The 26,604-nt window shown below is 45.5% G+C and overlaps 2 protein-coding genes across 2 annotated transcripts in view; one reads left to right on the top strand and one right to left on the bottom strand.

Annotated features, from left to right (window-relative positions):
- The window catches only part of AARS2 (alanyl-tRNA synthetase 2, mitochondrial), a 49,760-nt gene extending 38,881 nt beyond the window's left edge, over window positions 1–10,879 (top strand). The window contains exons 15-22 of the mRNA XM_088445345.1: window positions 2,195–2,332; window positions 2,864–2,973; window positions 3,092–3,200; window positions 3,370–3,492; window positions 5,488–5,598; window positions 6,154–6,237; window positions 7,283–7,393; window positions 9,726–10,879. Of these exons, the coding sequence (XP_088301471.1) occupies window positions 2,195–2,332; window positions 2,864–2,973; window positions 3,092–3,200; window positions 3,370–3,492; window positions 5,488–5,598; window positions 6,154–6,237; window positions 7,283–7,393; window positions 9,726–9,929 (990 nt within the window). The 3' untranslated portion in view covers window positions 9,930–10,879. The remainder of the gene's footprint in view (window positions 1–2,194; window positions 2,333–2,863; window positions 2,974–3,091; window positions 3,201–3,369; window positions 3,493–5,487; window positions 5,599–6,153; window positions 6,238–7,282; window positions 7,394–9,725) is intronic.
- LOC148507924 (uncharacterized) overlaps window positions 10,664–26,604 on the bottom strand; it is a 111,105-nt gene continuing 95,164 nt past the window's right edge. Inside the window, exons 17-19 of the mRNA XM_088445344.1 lie at window positions 12,926–13,109; window positions 10,923–11,086; window positions 10,664–10,847 (exon numbers count right to left, since the gene is read on the bottom strand). Of these exons, the coding sequence (XP_088301470.1) occupies window positions 10,725–10,847; window positions 10,923–11,086; window positions 12,926–13,109 (471 nt within the window). The 3' untranslated portion in view covers window positions 10,664–10,724. The remainder of the gene's footprint in view (window positions 10,848–10,922; window positions 11,087–12,925; window positions 13,110–26,604) is intronic.

Here is a 26,604-nt window from a genome sequence, read left to right as displayed (position 1 = left end):
GCATGGCCTCTCTGTGTATTCCTCACTATTATACGCACGGCCTCTTTGTGTTTTCCTCATTATTACACGCATGGCCTCTCTGTGTATTCCTCACTATTACATGGCCTCTCTGTGTATTCCTCACTATTACATGGCCTCTCTGCGCTTCCTCACTATTACACGCATGGACATCCCGGTGTTTCCTCATTATTACATGCGCGGCCTCTCTGTGTATTCCTCATTATTACACGCATGGCCTCTCTGTGTTTCCTCGTTATTACATGCATGGCCTCTCTGTGTTTCCTCATTATTACATGCATGGACTCTCTGTGTTTCCTCATTATTACATGCATGGACTCTCTGTGTTTCCTCATTATTACATGCATGGACTCTCTGTGTTTCCTCATTCTTACATGCATGGACTCTCTGTGTTTCCTCATTATTACACGCATGGACTCTCTGTGTTTCCTCATTATTCCATATATGGCCTCTCTGTGTTTCCTCATTATTACACGCATGGACTCTCTGTGTTTCCTCATTATTCCATATATGGCCTCTCTGTGTTTCCTCATTATTCCATGCATGGCTTTTCTGCGCTTCCTCGCTATTACACGCATGGCCTCTCTGTGTATTCCTCACTATTACACGCACGGCCTCTTTGTGTATTCCTCATTATTACACGCATGGCCTCTCTGTGTATTCCTCACTATTACATGGCCTCTCTGTGTATTCCTCACTATTACATGGCCTCTCTGCGCTTCCTCACTATTACACGCATGGACATCCCGGTGTTTCCTCATTATTACATGCGCGGCCTCTCTGTGTATTCCTCATTATTACACGCATGGCCTCTCTGTGTTTCCTCGTTATTACATGCATGGCCTCTCTGTGTTTCCTCATTATTACATGCATGGACTCTCTGTGTTTCCTCATTATTACATGCATGGACTCTCTGTGTTTCCTCATTATTACATGCATGGACTCTCTGTGTTTCCTCATTCTTACATGCATGGACTCTCTGTGTTTCCTCATTATTACACGCATGGACTCTCTGTGTTTCCTCTTTATTCCATATATGGCCTCTCTGTGTTTCCTCATTATTCCATTCATGGACTATCTGTGTTTCCTCATTATTACATGCACGGACTCTCTGTGTTTCCTCACTATTACATTCATGGACTCTATGTTTGCTCTTTATTACATGCATGGACTCTCTGTGTTTCCTCATTATTACATGCATGGACTCTCTGTGTTTCCTCATTATTACACGCATGGACTCTCTGTGTTTCCTCACTATTACACGCATGGCCTCTCTGTGTATTCCTCCCTATTACACGCATGGCCTCTTTTTGTATTCCTCATTATTACACGCATGGCCTCTCTGTGTATTCCTCACTATTACATGGCCTCTCTGTGTATTCCTCACTATTACATGGCCTCTCTGCGCTTCCTCACTATTACACGCATGGCCTCTCTGCGCTTCCTCACTATTACACGCATGGGCCTCTCCGTGTATTCCTCACTATTACGTGGCCTCTCTGCGCTTCCTCACTATTACACACATGGCCTCTCTGCGCTTCCTCACTATTACACGCATGGCCTCTCTGTGTATTCCTCATTATTACACGCATGGCCTCTTTGTGTATTCCTCATTATTACACGCATGGCCTCTCTGTGTATTCCTCACTATTACATGGCCTCTCTGCGCTTCCTCACTATTACACGCATGGCCTCTCTGTGTATTCCTCATTATTACACGCATGGCTTCTCTGTGTATTCCTCACTATTACACGCATGGCCTCTCTGTATTCCTCATTATTACACACATGGCCTCTCTGTGTATTCCTCATTATTACACACATGGCCTCTCTGTGTATTCCTCATTATTACACGCATGGCCTCTCTGTGTTTCCTCGTTATTACATGCGCGGCCTCTCTGTGTATTCCTCACTATTACACGCATGGCCTCTCTGTGTATTCCTCACTATTACACGCATGGCCTCTCTGTGTATTCCTCATTATTACACGCATGGCCTCTCTGTATTCCTCATTATTACACGCATGGCCTCTCTGTGTATTCCTCACTATTACACGCATGGCCTCTCTGTGTATTCCTCACTATTACACGCATGGCCTCTCTGTATTCCTCACTATTACACGCATGGCCTCTCTGTGTATTCCTCACTAACATACATGGTCTGTATATATTATGAAGGGATTGGTGAGCAGCCGGCAGCTGCAGAACGTTGAGAAGTTGCTGCAGGATTTGATTGCACAGGATCGGGAGATACACACTGCGCAGCTGCCTTTCTCCGACGCCAAACGTATCCAGGGTCTCCGCACTGTGGATGAGGTACACATACAGATACATGGTTACTATGTATCTGCTCAATATCTGTGTAATGTCCCCTGATTGCAGTATTTGTGTACGGTAGATTTTTTACTACTTAAACACATTTCATGTTCTGTTGTCATTTATATTGTGCCCTCCACCTCTATATGAGCACTGCCACCCCCCCCCCCCCTCCCACTGTGTTAGAGCCTGCATCCTGTATATAATTGCGTACCTGAGCCCCCTCAATATCCGGTCAATATCCGGCTCTATATGTTTGAGCTTTCCCTTTAACAGACCCCCACCCTGTACCAGATCCTTGTCTGAGGCCTCCTCCCTCTCATCTAGTCTCTGGTGCATTCGCAGCCCCTAGAACGTGGATCCTGTATAGAATAGTCCACGTTGTCTTGGAGCTGCCTCTTTACGACCATAATTTGCCCACTTATACTTTAGAGATCACGCCCCACTACCCTATTCTCAGTGTCCACCACCACCACCTCCTTTATCCTTCTCTATCATTGTAAGTAATACTGTCGGCTTCCTCACCGGCAGGTGTATCCGGATCCTGTGCGCGTTGTATCGGTTGGGGTTCCCGTGGAGACGGCACTGGATCCGAACTCTAACGCTGCTCATCAGACATCAGTAGAGCTTTGCTGCGGCACGTAAGAAATGACATTTTTATCTGTTTGTGGATATTGTTCCGTGTGACTATTATTGGAATTAAAATTCTGTAACCAAGATCCTCATCCACGTAATATTTTATTTGTTTCTTACACTCAGGCATTTGCTCAGGACGGGAGCCATCGAGGACATTGTCATAGTCCATGAAAAACCGCTGACGAAAGGCAACATTCGTTTCATCGCCATTACCGGAAAAGAAGCCAAACAGGTCCGGTACTTTGTCCCCAGATGTCTTCTCCCCGATAAACATGACTTTCCATTTCCTCTGTGTGTCTGTGGTTCTCGATTAGCAATGTAAACAGTATTATAGTGTAAACAGACAACAGAACCCCATCGTGTCCACCTACCAGTTACGCACTGACCCTGATTATCTGTAGGCGCGTGAGATGGGAAAGGCGCTGTGGCAGGAGGTGGAGTCCATCACTGAGCGAATGAAGACCAGGTCATCGTCTTTCAGTGACGTTCAACAGTTGTCCAAGGAGATCGGATACCTGACCATTGTAAGTACTGTAGAATGAAAGACCAATGGGCCTGATTATTACGGATCGCAACTGCGATTGCAATAGCGATTACGACGCAGTCAAACTGCGATAGTATGCTGATCCATTGCTATGCCGCCGCAGCCCACTTTACCTTACACACATCCGTTATCCTTAGCAAGACTGTGAAACCATCAGTAACATGGAGCACCATCGCAGCCTCACGCACACTTGACCTTACTCAGGAATTGCTAACGTCGTCGCACGCTATGAGTACTCAGACTGTGTAAGGTATCGCAGTGGATAATTTATGCATGCCCCTGCAACGGCGTCGAAGCGCACTGGCACGCCTGCATGCGCCGACCACCCACAGTCCTTCCTGGCAATCACTCTGCGATGGGTCTGCGTAGTTACTGCGATCGCAGTCCTAATCGCTGTGGCCGGTTGGCCCCCTAGCACTGCGATGCGTGCGCAGTACGCAACATTTGGCCGATTGATTGCTCAATAGCATTTGCGATCAGTAATGAATCAGGCCCAGTGGGTATTATTTGTATTAGTAGATTGATTAGATTGCAAGCTCTTATGGGCAAGGACGATATCCTTTTTTTTTATTACATGAAAGTAATTTTCTGTGATCTCCCTGGTCCTCAGTTTAGCAGGTGTAGGGCACATTAATTCGGAATGATTCCCAATACAGAATACAATATTAATGACGTGACTTATCCATGATAACTAACCAATCTATCACCCATCGGTTCATCCCTGCAGTGGTCGAGATGACTTACAGATGTGTCCTTACATATCTTTGCTGCAGTCTCGCCAAAGAGCCCCTCTCTGCGCGCCAGGTCCTGTGAGACTCAGCTAGCGCTGGGCGTCTTTTTTGGCGTAATTTTTTACCGAAAATGCGTCTAAGTCGCAATGCAATTTGACTAGGATGCACCAGCAGACTGTGCTGATATGCGACACTTGTATATCTGTGTGCGACTGAGTGTCTGAATCTGTATACGAAGTGCTACAATGCAGCGGACGCAGATTTTTTTCATTCCAAGTTCCATTGTGGTTCCTATACAAGCTCGGGTGCACACAGATATACAAGTGTCGCATATCAAACTAATCAGCACAGGCTGCTGGTGCAGCAAAAATTACCCCCGACGCTGGCAGAGTAGCCCGTGACCTTGCGGCTCACTAATGCCCGACAAGTCGCGTTGCGTGGCGCATTGAGGACACATCTGTAGCTTTAGAGCTGAGTAGGGTCCTCTATGTATAAATAAAGGAGGCAGTATTTATTTCACACAAGGTTGCCGTGGCTGATGCTTTACCGTATATATTTGCAAATGTAAGCAACTCAGATCTCTGCATTGCTATTCTCACGTAGGCTGTAGGTCATTTTTGCCGACCCATTTGCAGTGTGCTGGGGGAATCTGGTGGTTTTGTGTTTTCTTGTCCCTTTCATGCACCTGTGATGGGCTTATAAAATGGTTTGAGCAACTACCATGCTGTGCGTACTTACCCGCTTTAGTAATTTCCTCTCCGGGAGACGTCCAGAGAGGAGATGCAGGTGGGCGGTGATAAGGGAGGGACCGGACAATGTGTGCCATTAGCCCCCGCCCACTATCAGCAAAATTACACTAATTGCGCATATTTGAACAGGGGGCAAGGCCAACTGACGTGATTATCATGCATAAGCCCCTCCTCACGGATCTGCGGATTCCTGGTATTGTTCTCCCCATTCTACTAGGAAGTGGGTGGGATGCAGGAGGAATACCTACTCTTCCAGGTATGCAGGGGGCTACCTGGAAAATCGGGAGCCTGCTGTGGGTACCGTGAGATTAGGCAAGTATGATTCTGTGTATCATTTATTTCACTCATTACAGCTTTGAGGTTGGTGTCTGTATTGAAATTAGAATGACTAAATAAAATATAAAGCTTTTAATAAATAAGTTCAATACAATAGTTCAGTTCTGTAAGATTGTTATTAATCTTTAGTAGAGTGTGATGTGTGTGTATATATTCCAGAGTGTGGACAGCGCCACCATTCCTCAGTGGCAGAGGAAGGAAATGCAGGGATCTCTCAAGTCTTTACAGAGATCTGCTAACACATCACTGCGCAAGGTGGAAGAAAGCCTGGTGAGGAGGTTGGGAATTATCGTTACTGGATGAATAAACTTTTTTTTTCTCTTTTAAATATGTCACTATCGTGAGCCCAGATATATTCAGAAGGCTTCATTAATTAGTAACAGTGACAATTTGTACATGTATTCATTACACCCTCATTAACTTGCGTTGAATGTGAGATCTGCTGTAATAATCCTTCATTAGCAAGTATGGCTCTGAGCCCAGTGTAACGAGTAGGAGCCAGAAACTTCACTGACACCATTCTGTTCCTTCTAGCCAGTCCCTGGTCTGTCACATGCAGTTAGTCCTGAGTCTGTATACATAGAGCAGATCTGAGTCGGACTCGACTGTTGCCTCTATCTTGCAGCCAGCCTTTTGTCACTTTGGTCGTAATGCTTCATTTATTCGGCAATAGTCATGTTATTTTATTTATATTAATTACTCACAGGTGAACTGTTCCCCCTCCCGTCACCACCTAGACCATTACCTGTATTCATGCACTGCATTTAGAGCCTAGTTACGCCCTCTACTGGACATGTCTGACCTACTTCTGTCCTTTGCCTCCAGGCAGCAGAGAAAGTGCATGGCCTCGTGGAGAAGCACTCCCATCATCCCCTCATTCTGGATTCTGTGCAGGTGGAGACTCTTCCGGTGAGTTGTTATCAGGATCTCCGCTACTGCAAAGGTTGTCGCGTAAATTCCCCATTACAGATCGTGTCATACGGATCACAAGTGTTTTACTGTTTTACCTAAAGCTTAATCACATTCACCGAGTGTCTGGATGTGTTCTCTAATAATCCTGGAGTTCCTGGTAGAGATTTCTAGAAATTTGCTATAAGGAGAAGCAATTATCAGTTATGAAACACCCCTGTATATGTGTAAGACCCCTAGAGCATCCTACTGAGATCTTCTGCCTATAACAACCACCCGTTGTTCCCATAGAGTTGAATACACTCACCGGTACTTAGGCTGCCGCCAGGATTTAAGCTCAGGCAGTAGGGGCTTATAACACAAGGGTGATCACAGGATATTGGCTGGAGTAGATACAGATATTTTACAAGGTCAGGGTAATTGTAGAATCAGAACCAGCATCCACTGGGTTAAATGCAGGACAGTTAGTCTGGATAGCAAACGGGTGATTTAGCAGACAGCAACAATAATCCACACAGCAAGACTTGCAGGTGTAGCAGCAGCACAGAATCCAACACAGCAGTGAGACTCCATGAATAATCCAAACCACACAACTGTGCTGAGTTGCGTGGTTTGGATTATTCATGGAGTCTCACTGAGTGCCGTCCTGTTTCTACATCCTACAGTCGTTTTGTCTGGAAGGGCACCGGAGTATTGCTCATGTAGATTGAGTGCCAGGCATCTTCTGGTTCATATATATATATATATATATATATATATATATATATATATATATATATATATAATACACTTGTGCAAGGCAAATATTTGTAGTAGCAGAAACACTACAGCTGAGATGATGTTCACTGTATCAGCAGGTATACAAGGCAGATATTCACTGTGTAGGTTTGGTAATGCAGTTAGTAGAATCAATAATTTAAAGTTCCACAAGAACAGTATTCCAGGAACAGACAATGCTGGGTATATGCATATCGGGAGGTAACCCATGCTCCCATTACTGCAGACCAGCCATTGGTTGTAGCCTGAGCCGTTGCGTCTCCTGCAGGTGCTGGTGAAGCTGGTGAAGCAGTTGTGTGAGAAGTGTCCGGGTTCTGCGGTGATGCTGCTCAGCAGACAGAGTTGCGGGAAGGTGCTGTGTGCGTGCCAGGTCCCAAAGGTGAGCGCTACCTTCATCCCAGGTACCATCAGATATACTTGTGTTATATCATAATGCAGCATACTAATCCCAGGCCTTACTTCCATTGCTCACCGGGGGGCTGATTCTGAGCTGCACGTAAAGTGGCTGTAGTTGTGGGCTGCCGTGGTAGCTGGATTTACCACCTGAAGCCAATGCGAGAATCTGTTTAATGTGGGACTTTGTGTGCGTGCAAGCGGGAAGCCACGTCCATTTATTTTGCGCTGGTCGCTGCCTGCTTTGTGCAAGAGATCCGTCAGAAACAGGCCTCCATTCCCCGTGCGCACCACTCAGCATCGCACTGAACTTTTGATACACGCCAACGAAATGCCTGTGACACTTCCAGAAGTTCGGGGTGATTACGTGTCACTGCCCAGTTCCTGCTCCGAAATGCCCTGTTTCACGGAAAGACAGATCAGGCCAAGTTCCATCCGTCTCAGAATCCGGTCCCTGATGTGCAGCACAAACACCCTCAGTGTACACTGCTGCACTTGCATGGTCTGCCCAGGGTACTTCCAGGTGCTGCCTACGCTCAGCTCTTGGGAAAGGCGCCACAATGTAGTAGTACACCTAGGTTAGCTGAGAGATGGATGCACTGTGCAAAGATGGAAAAGTCACCCACAAGTTCACAACTTTCCTGTCGGCCCTTTCATTAAATACATTTCTGTTTTCCTCCTAAAACAATGCAGGCTTTAGCCTTACCTATGGCCGACAAATCATGAGCATGAGGGGACATTGGGACTTTATTATATTACATTGTCATAATCTAGAAATTTGCGTCTTTGCTGAAGTGCCGCTCCGGAGACAGTGGCGGGGGGGGTTTCAAGTTTGACTGGGGCGGTACACCTGTCAAACCGTAATGCAGGGGTCCTAAGGTGAGCTCAGGGAGGACACAGACCTCCCGTACAGCAGAAGGGTATAATGCTTTCCATTAACCATATTGGAGAAAAGGTACTTTCCGCCAGCTGGTGCAAAGGTGGTTATACATGTCCATGTCCATCATTGTACAGCTGGTACACCCCTAAAATATGCCCACTACACTCATTCATTTGATATTCTTGCTTATCAGAGTTTGTTCACAAAAAGAAATACAAGTGCACAACTCCAAATTAACTGATTATATATAAATAAATACATTTTGGCATAATCTCGGCCAAGGTTATGGGCCTACCCACCACATCCGGGTAACCTCTGTAGGGTAGGTCTCTAACATACTAGGGTTAAAATCTAGAGCGCAGGACACCCCCAAACTAGCCCAGCTAAGCCACCTCAAGGCACCGCTATAATAATAGTTAAGAGCAGCCGCAGCTTTAAATGCAGCTGCGGCTGCTCTTAACTGTTTCCTTTACACTTCACTTTTCTTATTATAGCGGTGCCTTGAGGTGGCTTAGCTGGGCTAGTTTGGGGGTGTCCTGCGCTTTGGATTTGAATCCTAGTGTGTTAGGGACCTACCCTACAGAGGTTACCCGGATGTGGTGGATAGGCCCATAACCTTGGCCGAGATTATGCCAAAAACCTCTATTTACTGCAAAAATTTACTTATTTATATATAATCAGTTAATTTGGAGTTGTGTACTTGTATTTCTTTTTGTGTTTATATCAATTGTCTCCACAGGTAGCACCTCCAATTATATATATATATATATATATATATATATATATATATATATATATATAATATGTTCAGGGTGTGCAGTCTGAGGCTAACTTTCTATATTATCAGAGTTTGTTACAGTTGGGTAACTAGATTGTGCCTATTTCGGAGCCTCCCCTCTAAAGCCACAGTTTGCAGTGTCCCCCAGATAGGATGTAAGAGGAATGTAATTTTTCCCCATGCGCCTCCGATCGGCAGGTGCAACCTTCTGCTCTTTCACAAACACCACCATCTTGGCCAAGGAAATTTGGGAGCACAGTGCCTGCAAAGTGTATTGTGCGCAGCACATCAGACCTTTTAAGCTTTGTAAATGAGGCCCACAGTCTCTCTAGTAGGATTGCGTGCCAGATGTCTCTATATTATTTCTATCACAATCTTGAGTAGTTTAGCTCATTCTCTGCGATATGTTTACGGAACACTACAATCTGGAGCCAGCACCCGTCGCTCCGTATAGAAGTAAGACGTAAGTTTGACCCAAACGCTCTCCACATGTGTAAGAAACATTACGTGAATAAGAACACCGATAAATCTGTCGGGGATAATGTTTGTTTTTCTAGTTGGATTAATAATGGATGTAATAGGGCCGCACAGATGTCTCTCCTTATACATAGTACATAACTCTCCAACGCTTACCGTGACCTTTCTCCCTCTCCTCCCCAGGGGTCCGCGTCTGGTCTGTCTGCCGCAGAGTGGGCTATAGCCGTGTGCTCCGTTATAGGGGGAAAAGCTGGCGGCACCGACATTGTGGCCAAGGGAACAGGGACATGCGAGACCCTGGAAGAAGCTCTGGAAGCGGCCGTACAGTTTACGCAGATAAAGCGGTGGTATGACCAGCATAACACTCTACATGCAGGAGAAAAGTAACCACTGGTTCTGCGCTAACATGTATGGGACATGGGAAGGGCATACATGTGCCATTATTGATGCTGGATGTGAGGGGACTTATTGCCAGGCATGGACTTACAGTGATTTGTGTTCTAGACCACAGGTTCTCAAACTCTGTCCCCAGGACCCCAAACAGTGCATGTTTTCCATGTCTCCTCACAGAATCACAGGTGAAATAATTATCTCCACCTGTGGATCTTTTAAAATGTGTCAGTGAGTAATGAGTACACCTGTGCACCTGCTGGGTGACCTGCAAATGTGACCGGTGTGGAGTCCTGTGGACCGACTTTGAGAACCACTGTTCTAGACGGATGTTCATGTCAGCTCTGTGAGCTACCGGTAAATCTACATGCAGAACACGTATACAGGAAGCCCTGCCACACATGTAGATTAACCACAAGTGACAGTAATTTGCTGACTTGTAATAATCGGTGCAGCCATTATGGGCAATCGATTACCACTCCCTAGTACAATACATCAGCAATCCAGGGACTTGTCATTCCTGCAAATTATCTATTATAATTGTATTTTCTTTTTCTTTTTTTTTTATTTACTCAGCTGGTGCCTGCTAATTATTTTTCCGCTATTAAACACGCTAAGTATCTTACACAGTGATTTCATGTATAAGGATAGACCTAAGTGCATCTTTGCAGATGATAAACCCTGCGGATTTCAGGCAAAGTATCTGGGACAGAGAATGTTACACTGAAAAAAAAAGATTTATTTATTTAACTACTTTCTGATATGGTCACTGTCGATCGATACGTTCACCCATCATCGTAGCTGTGTCCCCTCTGGAGATGTTGTACTTATTGGTGGTAACACCCCAGTCCGGGACATTGTTCTGCTGTCTGGTCGGGTGGGGGTCTCTGAATCTCTGCTCTGTACACTGTTCTCCTGTGGAGATGATTAAACTTATTACATTTTGTGCGCAGTGTTGTCTTGTATTATAAGGTTATTGGTTTACAGTACCTTTAGGGTAATTCCGTGACTGATGCTGAAGCTGAAGGTGACCATGGATGGTGGCTCTTTCTCTGGGGGTTGCTGGACAGGCGGCAGGTGGAAGGTTCTCAGCGGCTTCTCTTCTAACTGAAACAGGGCCAGGCGCCTCCTGAGCATCTGCTGGGACTGGAGCACTGAACAAAGACATTTGGAGTTAGTACAGCGAGTTCAAAAAGTCCCTCCACAGTAAGCGCTGTCACTGGCTGCAGATCTCCTCTGAGATCTCAGAGCTGCCAGAGACCCGGCAGGCTGAGCAGGAACCCACAGGCCGAGGACTGCACAGCACGACCACTTAGGACAGTGATCCCCCTCAGCGGCTGCTGAGGGGGATCACAGAGCAACCATGGAGGGCTAGGCATCAACGTCTGCTAACGAAGTGGAGCAAGGTTGGAGTTCAGTCTATGCTCCACCAAGCTGCTAACTTCAACAGCAGAGGCGGCAGTCAGCGGAACTTGATGGAGTGTGCTGTCACCCACTTGGCACATTCACTGTGGAGGAACTTTTTGAACTCACTGTAGAACATCTGGAGCCCCATAACTGCTCTGCTACTGAGCAAATGTGACTTGCAGTGCTCCTCGTAAGAGCTTCTTGCCTACAGTACACTGCCCTTCCCTGAGAGAGTCCTGTAGCTGCTCTGCTAACTAGACTGCCGTCTGTGAGCTCCCTGTAAATGCTCTGCTGACCTGTGAGAGCCCATAACTGCACTGCTGCTTGCACTGCACTGCTGCTGCTTGTGTGAGAGCCCATAACTGCACTGCTGCTTGTGTGAGAGCCCTGATGAGCACATGAAACTGCACTGCTCCTCACGAGTTCATAGCTACACTGCTCTTCCCCAAGAGTCCTGTAGCTGCTCTGCTAACTAGACTGCCGCCTGTGAGAGCCCTGTAACCGCTCTGCTCTCTGTGAGAGCCCTGTAAATGCTCTGCTGATCTGTGAGGCCCATAACTGCACTGCTGCTTGTGTGAGAGCCCTGATGAGCACTGCTCCTCGTAAGAAGTTCATAGCTACACTGCTCCTCCCCAAGAGTCCTGTAGCTGCTCTGCTCACCTGTGAGACTCCATAACTGCACTGCTGCCTGAGGTCATGCATGCGCATGGCCGCAGGGTCACCGTGCGGAGGCGGCAAAAGGATCCCATCAGATCCCTCTTTGCAAACCCGGACCTCCTTCCCATAAAACAAATGCGGAAATGTAATGAGCCCATTAACGATAATAGGCCCAAATGCAACACAATTTTACATACAATACACAAGTAATACTAATATACTCTATGTCTACATAGATTTCATATTTGTGTACAGGGTGAGATTTGTCATCAATTCTGAGTACACAATGTATTAAAGGAATAGCGCACCCTGTACTGTTATATACATTGTAATGGATGTTAGACGTATCCTCGGATTTCCCTGACCATGGCCTGTTATATGCTGACAGAACTCTCAGTGAGGACTTTGGGCCTGATTCAGACCCGGTCGCTCTGAATCAGGGCTGGGTTTTGTTTTTTTAGAACGGCCTCATGGCCGCTCGCATAGCTGTGGGTGACCACCCACAGCTACAGCGAGTGGCCATGATGATGGTCGCGATGGTCAAGACCATCAGGCTTGCGATGAGACTCTTGTGGTAGGGTCTCGTGGCTGCAAGCCCCAGAGAGATTTCAGTGATGTCAGTGGGGCCGCCCCCAAACAACAGGCGTTCTCATGGGAACGCCTCCGTTTGGGCAGCCACCCCCGGCCCGCCCACCAAAGGGGGCGTGCTGTCACTCAACATCGACAGCTCGCCCCCTTTGTTGCGAGACCCGGAGCGACGGAGTGCCTGTCGCTAGCCGGGTCTCGCGCATGCGCGCGACGGAGCCGGCTCCATCGTGCGCATGCGCTGTGGGCCACCATCGACACGGTTGAGAGCGCTCATCGCTTGCGACCGGGTCTGAATCAGGCCCTTTGTACGATCAGCTGCTGTTCCCTGATATCAGACTTACGTGGGACTCTCTGTGCACTAGATGGGGAGCGCATCACCCATGTTTTCCGAAATCCAGCCCAGAATGGCAGCAGTGAGTCAGACAGCGCCTCCTGGAGATGATCAAATATGGAGACAGATGGGAGCTCGGCGTATGCTGCGGCCTCAGCTTCTCGCTTTGCGGTCTCCACGAGGTCCGGGGACAGCTACACAAGGTTACAGAGACATATCGTCAATGGAGATGTAAATCGCCACATGTCTGTCACATGACTGGCAGGTCTATTCCCTTCATAACTGGGGGCAAAGAGGATTCTAGCTGGTGTTTTTTATTTGCTTGACTTTAGTGTGAGAGTGACCAGCCCATGGGGTTGGAGGGGTGGGAGTTGCAGTGTATGTAATACATCAGACATATACAGGACCAGTGATCACAGTAACCTGTTATATGCGGCAATAGGACCAGCCATACATAGTGCAGTGTATATAATACATCAGACATATACAGGACCAGTGATCACAGTAACCTGTTATATGCGGCAGTAGGACCAGCCATACATAGTGCAGTGTATGTAATACATCAGACATATACAGGGCCAGTGATCACAGTAACCTGTTATATGTGGCAGTAGGACCAGCCATACATAGTGCAGTGTATATAATACATCAGACATATACAGGGCCAGTGATCACAATAACACGTTATATACGGCAGTAGGACCAGCCATACATAGTGCAGTGTATGTAATACATAAGACATATACAGGACCAGTGATCACAGTAACCTGTTATACTGTATGTGGCAGTAGGACCAGCCATACATAGTGCAGTGTATATAATACATCAGACATATACAGGACCAGTGATCACAGTAACCCGTTATATGAGGCAGTAGGACCAGCCATACATAGTGCAGTGTATGTAATACATCAGACATATACAGGGCCAGTGATCACAATAACACGTTATATACGGCAGTAGGACCAGCCATACATAGTGCAGTGTATGTAATACATCAGACATATACAGGACCAGTGATCACAGTAACCTGTTATATGCGGCAGTAGGACCAGCCATACATAGTGCAGTGTATATAATACATCAGACATATACAGGACCAGTGATCACAGTAACCTGTTATATGCGGCAGTAGGACCAGCCATACATAGTGCAGTGTATATAATACATCAGACATATACAGGGCCAGTGATCACAATAACACGTTATATACGGCAGTAGGACCAGCCATACATAGTGCAGTGTATGTAATACATCAGACATATACAGGACCAGTGATCACAGTAACCTGTTATACTGTATGTGGCAGTAGGACCAGCCATACATAGTGCAGTGTATATAATACATCAGACATATACAGGACCAGTGATCACAGTAACCCGTTATATGAGGCAGTAGGACCAGCCATACATAGTGCAGTGTATGTAATACATCAGACATATACAGGGCCAGTGATCACAGTAACCTGTTATATGCGGCAGTAGGACCAGCCATACATAGTGCAGTGTATGTAATACATCAGACATATACAGGACCAGTGATCACAGTAACCCGTTATATGCGGCAGTAGGACCAGCCATACATAGTGCAGTGTATGTAATACATCAGACATATACAGGACCAGTGATCACAGTATCCTGTTATATGCGGCAGTAGGACCAGCCATACATAGTGCAGTGTAAATAATACATCAGACATATACAGGGCCAGTGATCACAGTAACACGTTATATGCGGCAGTAGGACCAGCCATACATAGTGCAGTGTATATAATACATCAGACATATACAGGACCAGTGATCACAGTAACCTGTTATATGAGGCAGTAGGACCAGCCATACATAGTGCAGTGTATGTAATACATAAGACATATACAGGGACAGTGATCACAGTAACCTGTTATATGCGGCAGTAGGACCAGCCATACATAGTGCAGTGTATGTAATACATCAGACATATACAGGACCAGTGATCACAGTAACCTGTTATATGAGGCAGTAGGACCAGCCATACATAATGCAGTGTATGTAATACATCAGACATATACAGGGCCAGTGATCACAGTAACATGTTATATGAGGCAGTAGGACCAGTCATACATAGTGCAGTGTATATAATACATCAGACATATACAGGGCCAGTGATCACAGTAACACGTTATATACGGCAGTAGGACCAGCCATACATAGTGCAGTGTATGTAATACATCAGACATATACAGGACCAGTGATCACAGTAACCTGTTATATGAGGCAGTAGGACCAGCCATACATAGTGCAGTGTATGTAATACATCAGACATATACAGGGCCAGTGATCACAGTAACCTGTTATATGCGGCAGTAGGACCAGCCATACATAGTGCAGTGTATGTAATACATCAGACATATACAGGGCCAGTGATCACAGTAACCTGTTATATGCGGCAGTAGGACCAGCCATACATAGTGCAGTGAATGTTATACATCAGACATATACAGGGCCAGTGATCACAGTAACACGTTATATACGGCAGTAGGACCAGCCATACATAGTGCAGTGTATGTAATACATCAGACATATACAGGACCAGTGATCACAGTAACCTGTTATACTGTATGTGGCAGTAGGACCAGCCATACATAGTGCAGTGTATATAATACATCAGACATATACAGGACCAGTGATCACAGTAACCCGTTATATGAGGCAGTAGGACCAGCCATACATAGTGCAGTGTATGTAATACATCAGACATATACAGGGCCAGTGATCACAGTAACCTGTTATATGCGGCAGTAGGACCAGCCATACATAGTGCAGTGTAAATAATACATCAGACATATACAGGGCCAGTGATCACAGTAACACGTTATATGCGGCAGTAGGACCAGCCATACATAGTGCAGTGTATATAATACATCAGACATATACAGGACCAGTGATCACAGTAACCTGTTATATGAGGCAGTAGGACCAGCCATACATAGTGCAGTGTATGTAATACATCAGACATATACAGGGACAGTGATCACAGTAACCTGTTATATGCGGCAGTAGGACCAGCCATACATAGTGCAGTGTATGTAATACATCAGACATATACAGGACCAGTGATCACAGTAACCTGTTATATGAGGCAGTAGGACCAGCCATACATAATGCAGTGTATGTAATACATCAGACATATACAGGGCCAGTGATCACAGTAACATGTTATATGAGGCAGTAGGACCAGTCATACATAGTGCAGTGTATATAATACATCAGACATATACAGGGCCAGTGATCACAGTAACACGTTATATACGGCAGTAGGACCAGCCATACATAGTGCAGTGTATGTAATACATCAGACATATACAGGACCAGTGATCACAGTAACCTGTTATATGAGGCAGTAGGACCAGCCATACATAGTGCAGTGTATGTAATACATCAGACATATACAGGGCCAGTGATCACAGTAACCTGTTATATGCGGCAGTAGGACCAGCCATACATAGTGCAGTGTATGTAATACATCAGACATATACAGGGCCAGTGATCACAGTAACCTGTTATATGCGGCAGTAGGACCAGCCATACATAGTGCAGTGAATGTTATACATCAGACATATACAGGGCCAGTGATCACAGTAACACGTTATATACGGCAGTAGGACCAGCCATACATAGTGCAGTGTATGTAATACATCAGACATATACAGGACCAGTGATCACAGTAACCTGTTATACTGTATGTGGCAGTAGGACCAGCCATACATAGTGCAGTGTATATAATACATCAGACATATACAGGACCAGTGATCACAGTAACCCGTTATATGAGGCAGTAGGACCAGCCATACATAGTGCAGTGTATGTAATACATCAGACATATACAGGGCCAGTGATCACAGTAACCTGTTATATGCGGCAGTAGGACCAGCCATACATAGTGCAGTGTATATAATACATCAGACATATACAGGACCAGTGATCACAGTATCCTGTTATATGCGGCAGTAGGACCAGCCATACATAGTGCAGTGTATATAATACATCAGACATATACAGGACCAGTGATCACAGTAACCTGTTATATGAGGCAGTAGGACCAGCCATACATAGTGCAGTGTATGTAATACATCAGACATATACAGGGCCAGTGATCACAGTAACCTGTTATATGCGGCAGTAGGACCAGCCATACATAGTGCAGTGTATCTAATACATCAGACATACAGGACCAGTGATCACAGTAACCTGTTATATGAGGCAGTAGGACCAGCCATACATAATGCAGTGTATGTAATACATCAGACATATACAGGGCCAGTGATCACAGTAACATGTTATATGAGGCAGTAGGACCAGTCATACATAGTGCAGTGTATATAATACATCAGACATATACAGGGCCAGTGATCACAGTAACACGTTATATGCGGCAGTAGGACCAGCCATACATAGTGCAGTGTATATAATACATCAGACATATACAGGAGCAGTGATCACAGTAACCTGTTATATGGGGCAGTAGGACCAGCCATACATAATGCAGTGTATGTAATACATCAGACATATACAGGGCCAGTGATCACAGTAACATGTTATATGAGGCAGTAGGACCAGTCATACATAGTGCAGTGTATATAATACATCAGACATATACAGGGCCAGTGATCACAGTAACACGTTATATACGGCAGTAGGACCAGCCATACATAGTGCAGTGTATGTAATACATCAGACATATACAGGACCAGTGATCACAGTAACCTGTTATATGAGGCAGTAGGACCAGCCATACATAGTGCAGTGTATGTAATACATCAGACATATACAGGGCCAGTGATCACAGTAACCTGTTATATGAGGCAGTAGGACCAGCCATACATAGTGCAGTGTATGTAATACATCAGACATATACAGGACCAGTGATCACAGTAACCTGTTATATGAGGCAGTAGGACCAGCCATACATAGTGCAGTGTATGTAATATATCAGACATATACAGGGCCAGTGATCACAGTAACCTGTTATATGCGGCAGTAGGACCAGCCATACATAATGCAGTGTATGTAATACATCAGACATATACAGGGCCAGTGATCACATTAACCTGTTATATGCGGCAGTAGAACCAGCCATACATAGTGCAGTGTATGTAATACATCAGACATATACAGGAATCACAGTAACCTGTTATATGCGGCAGTAGGACCAGCCATACATAATGCAGTGTATGTAATACATCAGACATATACAGGGCCAGTGATCACAGTAACCCGTTATATGCGGCAGTAGGACCAGTCATACATAGTGCAGTGTATGTTATACATCAGACATATACAGGACCAGTGATCAGAGTAACCTGTTATATGCGGCAGTAGGACCAGCCATACATAATGCAGTGTATGTAATACATCAGACATATACAGGACCAGTGATCACAGTAACCCGTTATATGCGGCAGTAGGACCAGCCATACATAGTGCAGTGAATGTTATACATCAGACATATACAGGACCAGTGATCACAGTAACCTGTTATATGCAGCAGTAGGACCAGCCATACATAGTGCAGTGTATGTAATACATCAGACATATACAGGGCCAGTGATCACAGTAACCGCGTTATATGCGGCAGTAGGACCAGCCATACATAGTGCAGTGAATGTTATACATCAGACATATACAGGACCAGTGATCACAGTAACCTGTTATATGCGGCAGTAGGACCAGCTATACATAGTGCAGTGTATGTAATACATCTGACATATACAGGACCAGTGATCACAGTAACCCGTTATATGCGGCAGTAGGACCAGCCATACATAGTGCAGTGAATGTTATACATCAGTCATATACAGGAATCACAGTAACCTGTTATATGCGGCAGTAGGACCAGCTATACATAGTGCAGTGTATGTAATACATCAGACATATACAGGGCCAGTGATCACAGTAACCGCGTTATATGCGGCAGTAGGACCAGCCATACATAGTGCAGTGAATGTTATACATCAGACATATACAGGACCAGTGATCACAGTAACCTGTTATATACGGCAGTAGGACCAGCCATACATAGTGCAGTGTATGTAATACATCAGACATATACAGGACCAGTGATCACAGTAACCTGTTATATGAGGCAGTAGGACCAGCCATACATAGTGCAGTGTATCTAATACATCAGACATACAGGACCAGTGATCACAGTAACCTGTTATATGAGGCAGTAGGACCAGCCATACATAATGCAGTGTATGTAATACATCAGACATATACAGGGCCAGTGATCACAGTAACATGTTATATGAGGCAGTAGGACCAGTCATACATAGTGCAGTGTATATAATACATCAGACATATACAGGGCCAGTGATCACAGTAACACGTTATATGCGGCAGTAGGACCAGCCATACATAGTGCAGTGTATATAATACATCAGACATATACAGGAGCAGTGATCACAGTAACCTGTTATATGGGGCAGTAGGACCAGCCATACATAATGCAGTGTATGTAATACATCAGACATATACAGGGCCAGTGATCACAGTAACATGTTATATGAGGCAGTAGGACCAGTCATACATAGTGCAGTGTATATAATACATCAGACATATACAGGGCCAGTGATCACAGTAACACGTTATATACGGCAGTAGGACCAGCCATACATAGTGCAGTGTATGTAATACATCAGACATATACAGGACCAGTGATCACAGTAACCTGTTATATGAGGCAGTAGGACCAGCCATACATAGTGCAGTGTATGTAATACATCAGACATATACAGGGCCAGTGATCACAGTAACCTGTTATATGAGGCAGTAGGACCAGCCATACATAGTGCAGTGTATGTAATACATCAGACATATACAGGACCAGTGATCACAGTAACCTGTTATATGAGGCAGTAGGACCAGCCATACATAGTGCAGTGTATGTAATATATCAGACATATACAGGGCCAGTGATCACAGTAACCTGTTATATGCGGCAGTAGGACCAGCCATACATAATGCAGTGTATGTAATACATCAGACATATACAGGGCCAGTGATCACATTAACCTGTTATATGCGGCAGTAGAACCAGCCATACATAGTGCAGTGTATGTAATACATCAGACATATACAGGAATCACAGTAACCTGTTATATGCGGCAGTAGGACCAGCCATACATAATGCAGTGTATGTAATACATCAGACATATACAGGGCCAGTGATCACAGTAACCCGTTATATGCGGCAGTAGGACCAGTCATACATAGTGCAGTGTATGTTATACATCAGACATATACAGGACCAGTGATCAGAGTAACCTGTTATATGCGGCAGTAGGACCAGCCATACATAATGCAGTGTATGTAATACATCAGACATATACAGGACCAGTGATCACAGTAACCCGTTATATGCGGCAGTAGGACCAGCCATACATAGTGCAGTGAATGTTATACATCAGACATATACAGGACCAGTGATCACAGTAACCTGTTATATGCAGCAGTAGGACCAGCCATACATAGTGCAGTGTATGTAATACATCAGACATATACAGGGCCAGTGATCACAGTAACCGCGTTATATGCGGCAGTAGGACCAGCCATACATAGTGCAGTGAATGTTATACATCAGACATATACAGGACCAGTGATCACAGTAACCTGTTATATGCGGCAGTAGGACCAGCTATACATAGTGCAGTGTATGTAATACATCTGACATATACAGGACCAGTGATCACAGTAACCCGTTATATGCGGCAGTAGGACCAGCCATACATAGTGCAGTGAATGTTATACATCAGTCATATACAGGAATCACAGTAACCTGTTATATGCGGCAGTAGGACCAGCTATACATAGTGCAGTGTATGTAATACATCAGACATATACAGGGCCAGTGATCACAGTAACCGCGTTATATGCGGCAGTAGGACCAGCCATACATAGTGCAGTGAATGTTATACATCAGACATATACAGGACCAGTGATCACAGTAACCTGTTATATACGGCAGTAGGACCAGCCATACATAGTGCAGTGTATGTAATACATCAGACATATACAGGACCAGTGATCACAGTAACCTGTTATATGAGGCAGTAGGACCAGCCATACATAGTGCAGTGTATGTAATACATCAGACATATACAGGGCCAGTGATCACAGTAACCTGTTATATGCGGCAGTAGGACCAGCCATACATAGTGCAGTGTATGTAATACATCAGACATATACAGGGCCAGTGATCACAGTAACCTGTTATATGCGGCAGTAGGACCAGCCATACATAGTGCAGTGAATGTTATACATCAGACATATACAGGGCCAGTGATCACAGTAACACGTTATATACGGCAGTAGGACCAGCCATACATAGTGCAGTGTATGTAATACATCAGACATATACAGGACCAGTGATCACAGTAACCTGTTATACTGTATGTGGCAGTAGGACCAGCCATACATAGTGCAGTGTATATAATACATCAGACATATACAGGACCAGTGATCACAGTAACCCGTTATATGAGGCAGTAGGACCAGCCATACATAGTGCAGTGTATGTAATACATCAGACATATACAGGGCCAGTGATCACAGTAACCTGTTATATGCGGCAGTAGGACCAGCCATACATAGTGCAGTGTATATAATACATCAGACATATACAGGACCAGTGATCACAGTATCCTGTTATATGCGGCAGTAGGACCAGCCATACATAGTGCAGTGTATATAATACATCAGACATATACAGGACCAGTGATCACAGTAACCTGTTATATGAGGCAGTAGGACCAGCCATACATAGTGCAGTGTATGTAATACATCAGACATATACAGGGCCAGTGATCACAGTAACCTGTTATATGCGGCAGTAGGACCAGCCATACATAGTGCAGTGTATGTAATACATCAGACATACAGCACCAGTGATCACAGTAACCTGTTATATGAGGCAGTAGGACCAGCCATACATAATGCAGTGTATGTAATACATCAGACATATACAGGGCCAGTGATCACAGTAACATGTTATATGAGGCAGTAGGACCAGTCATACATAGTGCAGTGTATATAATACATCAGACATATACAGGGCCAGTGATCACAGTAACACGTTATATGCGGCAGTAGGACCAGCCATACATAGTGCAGTGTATATAATACATCAGACATATACAGGAGCAGTGATCACAGTAACCTGTTATATGGGGCAGTAGGACCAGCCATACATAATGCAGTGTATGTAATACATCAGACATATACAGGGCCAGTGATCACAGTAACATGTTATATGAGGCAGTAGGACCAGTCATACATAGTGCAGTGTATATAATACATCAGACATATACAGGGCCAGTGATCACAGTAACACGTTATATACGGCAGTAGGACCAGCCATACATAGTGCAGTGTATGTAATACATCAGACATATACAGGACCAGTGATCACAGTAACCTGTTATATGAGGCAGTAGGACCAGCCATACATAGTGCAGTGTATGTAATACATCAGACATATACAGGGCCAGTGATCACAGTAACCTGTTATATGAGGCAGTAGGACCAGCCATACATAGTGCAGTGTATGTAATACATCAGACATATACAGGGCCAGTGATCACAGTAACCTGTTATATGCGGCAGTAGGACCAGCCATACATAATGCAGTGTATGTAATACATCAGACATATACAGGGCCAGTGATCACAGTAACCTGTTATATGCGGCAGTAGAACCAGCCATACATAGTGCAGTGTATGTAATACATCAGACATATACAGGAATCACAGTAACCTGTTATATGCGGCAGTAGGACCAGCCATACATAATGCAGTGTATGTAATACATCAGACATATACAGGACCAGTGATCTCAGTAACCCGTTATATGCGGCAGTAGGACCAGTCATACATAGTGCAGTGTATGTTATACATCAGACATATACAGGACCAGTGATCACAGTAACCTGTTATATGCGGCAGTAGGACCAGCCATACATAATGCAGTGTATGTAATACATCAGACATATACAGGACCAGTGATCACAGTAACCCGTTATATGCGGCAGTAGGACCAGCCATACATAGTGCAGTGAATGTTATACATCAGACATATACAGGACCAGTGATCACAGTAACCTGTTATATGCGGCAGTAGGACCAGCCATACATAGTGCAGTGTATGTAATACATCAGACATATACAGGGCCAGTGATCACAGTAACCGCGTTATATGCGGCAGTAGGACCAGCCATACATAGTGCAGTGAATGTTATACATCAGACATATACAGGACCAGTGATCACAGTAACCTGTTATATGCGGCAGTAGGACCAGCCATACATAGTGCAGTGTATGTAATACATCAGACATATACAGGACCAGTGATCACAGTAACCTGTTATATGCGGCAGTAGGACCAGCTATACATAGTGCAGTGTATGTAATACATCTGACATATACAGGACCAGTGATCACAGTAACCCGTTATATGCGGCAGTAGGACCAGCCATACATAGTGCAGTGAATGTTATACATCAGTCATATACAGGAATCACAGTAACCTGTTATATGCGGCAGTAGGACCAGCTATACATAGTGCAGTGTATGTAATACATCAGACATATACAGGACCAGTGATCACAGTAACCTGTTATATGCGGCAGTAGGACCAGCTATACATAGTGCAGTGTATGTAATACATCTGACATATACAGGGCCAGTGATCACAGTAACACGTTATATGTGGCAGTAGGACCAGCCATACATAGTGCAGTGTATGTAATACATCAGACATATACAGGGCCAGTGATCACAGTAACACGTTATATGAGGCAGTAGGACCAGCCATACATAGTGCAGTGTATGTAATACATCAGATATATATATAGGGCCAGTGATCACAGTAACCCGTTATATGCGGCAGTAGGACCAGCCATACATAGTGCAGTGAATGTTATACATCAGACATATACAGGACCAGTGATCAAAGTAACCCGTTATATGCGGCAGTAGGACCAGCCATACATAGTGCAGTGTATGTAATACATCAGACATATACAGGACCAGTGATCACAGTAACCTGTTATATGTGGCAGTAGGACCAGCCATACATAGTGCAGTGTATGTAATACATCAGACATATACAGGGCCAGTGATCACAGTGACCTGTTATATGCGGCAGTAGGACCAGCCATACATAGTGCAGTGTATATAATACATCAGACATATACAGGGCCAGTGATCACAGTAACCTGTTATATGCGGCAGTAGGACCAGCCATACATAGTGCAGTGTATGTAATACATCAGACATATACAGGACCAGTGATCACAGTAACATGTTATATGCGGCAGTAGGACCAGCCATACATAGTGCAGTGTATGTAATACATCAGACATATACAGGGCCAGTGATCACAGTAACCTGTTATATGCGGCAGTAGGACCAGCCATACATAGTGCAGTGTATGTAATACATCAGACATATACAGGGCCAGTGATCACAGTAACCTGTTATATGTGGCAGTAGAGCCAGACATACATAGTGCAGTGTATGTAATACATCACACATATACAGGGCCAGTGATCACAGTAACACGTTATATGCGGAAGTAGGACCAGCCATAGTGCAGTGTATGTAATACATCAGACATATACAGGGCCAGTGATCACAGTAACACGTTATATGCGGAAGTAGGACCAGCCATAGTGCAGTGTATGTAATACATCAGACATATACAGGGCCAGTGATCAAAGTAACCTGTTATATGTGGCAGTAGGACCAGCCATAAATAGTGCAGTGTATGTAATACATCAGACATATACAGGACCAGTGATCACAGTAACATGTTATATGTGGCAGTAGGACCAGTCATACATAGTGCAGTGTATGTAATACATCAGACATATACAAGGCCAGTGATCACAGTAACACGTTATATGCAGCAGTAGGACCAGCCATACATAGTGCAGTGTATGTAAGGGAGGCAATCGGGAAGCCAACTGCATAAATACCGGCAGTCGGCTTCCCGACTGTCTTATCCCGGCAAGGGTGAAATGCCGGGCGTCTAGATATAGACGCCCGCATTTCCCCGACGCCGGGAGACCGGCGCCCGGCATCACGATCGTAGTGATGCCGGGCGCCGCCAGCGGACAGCCGCGGGGGGGGAGGGTTAGGTTTAGGGCTCCCGGGGGGGACTTATGGTTAGGCATCCCCCCGGGAGGGTTAGGCACCCCCGGGGGGGACTTAGGGTTAGGCACTCCCCCGGGGGACTTAGGTTTAGGCAGCGGGGAAGGGGGTGGTTAGGGATAGGCACTTAGAGGGGGGATTAGGGTTAGGCACTTGGGGGGGAATTTAGGGTTAGGCACCCCTAAGGAGGGTTAGGGTTAGGGGGGTTAGGTTAGGTTAGTAAATACTCACCTCTCCACGATCTGGATTTCCAGCGCTGTCGGGCTTCCGCTGCGTCGCACTCTGCTCCTGTCGGGCTGCCGCTGATGGGAATCGAACCGCCGGCCAGGCGGCTGGTGGTATTTCATACCAATCCCGTATGTAATACATCAGACATATACAGGGCCAGTGATCACAGTAACCTGTTATATGTGGTAGTAGGACCAGCCATACATAGTGCAGTGTATGTAATACATCAGACATATACAGGACCAGTGATCACAGTAACCTGTTATATGCGGCAGTGGGGACAGAGCACCTGAACGGAATGTTTATTTTTTCCCTTGGATGTGGGCACCATTCCACAATCCAGGTCCCGCTCAGTGGAGCAAGTCCAGAAGTTTGAGCAGTTGCAAAAGAAGCCAGCACCGGCCCTGGACATATATGTACTCATTGATCTCCTTATACACTGGATCAGAGGCCTGCGCAGGATCAGGGCCAGCTCTAGGGGTGTTCGACCAGTGCGGTTGAACAGGGGCACCACCCGAAGAGGGCGCACCCCTCCCCAACATCCTGATTTCAGCTGTTCCACCCGTGGGCCGAAGAGGCCCGCGGGTGGTGAAATGGGGAGGTTGGGGACCCCCACCACCGCAGCTGTGCGGCGGTGCCGGACCCCCGGAGTGTGAATGGATGCAGCGCGCATGCATGCGGCATCCATTCACAGACGGGAGAGGGCTGGGGGAAGCCCAGCCAGTGAAGGAGGGCTGGGCTTTTACCCCCAACCATGCGGGCACGCCTCCAAATAACGTCACATAGGGGGCGTGGCCTATGATAATGAGGTCACGCCCCCAATTTCGGTTGCTGGCGCAGCGTACAGGGCCGGCACAGGGTGCTCAGGCCCCTGGAGTCGGCCCTGCGCAAGATACTTGATATTAGAGCAAGTCTGGCCAGCCTGGTAAGTGGGCATAATTAGCACTTAATCAGCTAAAGTCTGCCTCATACAAAGTGCAGTGCATGTAATAGGTCAGACATCTACAAGGCCAGCAATCACAATTAGCCAGAGGTTCCCAAACTCAGTGATTACAGTCCAGGTTTTAAATAGGGATGTGCAGGCTCGGATTAGTTTGGATTTTCCCGCCAAATTCGGATGTTCCCGGCAAAATATGGGTATCAGAAAGAGGCAATATGTCATCTTTCATGGACAAACATCATCATTCCTGGACAAAAGTCCATGAAAGATGACGTTTTGCCTCTTTCTGAGACCCATTTTTTGGCGGCAAGCATCCGAATTTGGCGGGAAAATCC

Source organism: Taudactylus pleione, unplaced genomic scaffold (assembly GCF_031769625.1).
Source record: "Taudactylus pleione unplaced genomic scaffold, aTauple2 ptg000378l, whole genome shotgun sequence".
In the NCBI taxonomy this organism is placed as follows: Eukaryota; Metazoa; Chordata; class Amphibia; order Anura; family Myobatrachidae; genus Taudactylus; species Taudactylus pleione.
Note: the sequence above shows the minus strand (reverse complement) of the source record. Positions and strands in the feature narration are given on the sequence as shown.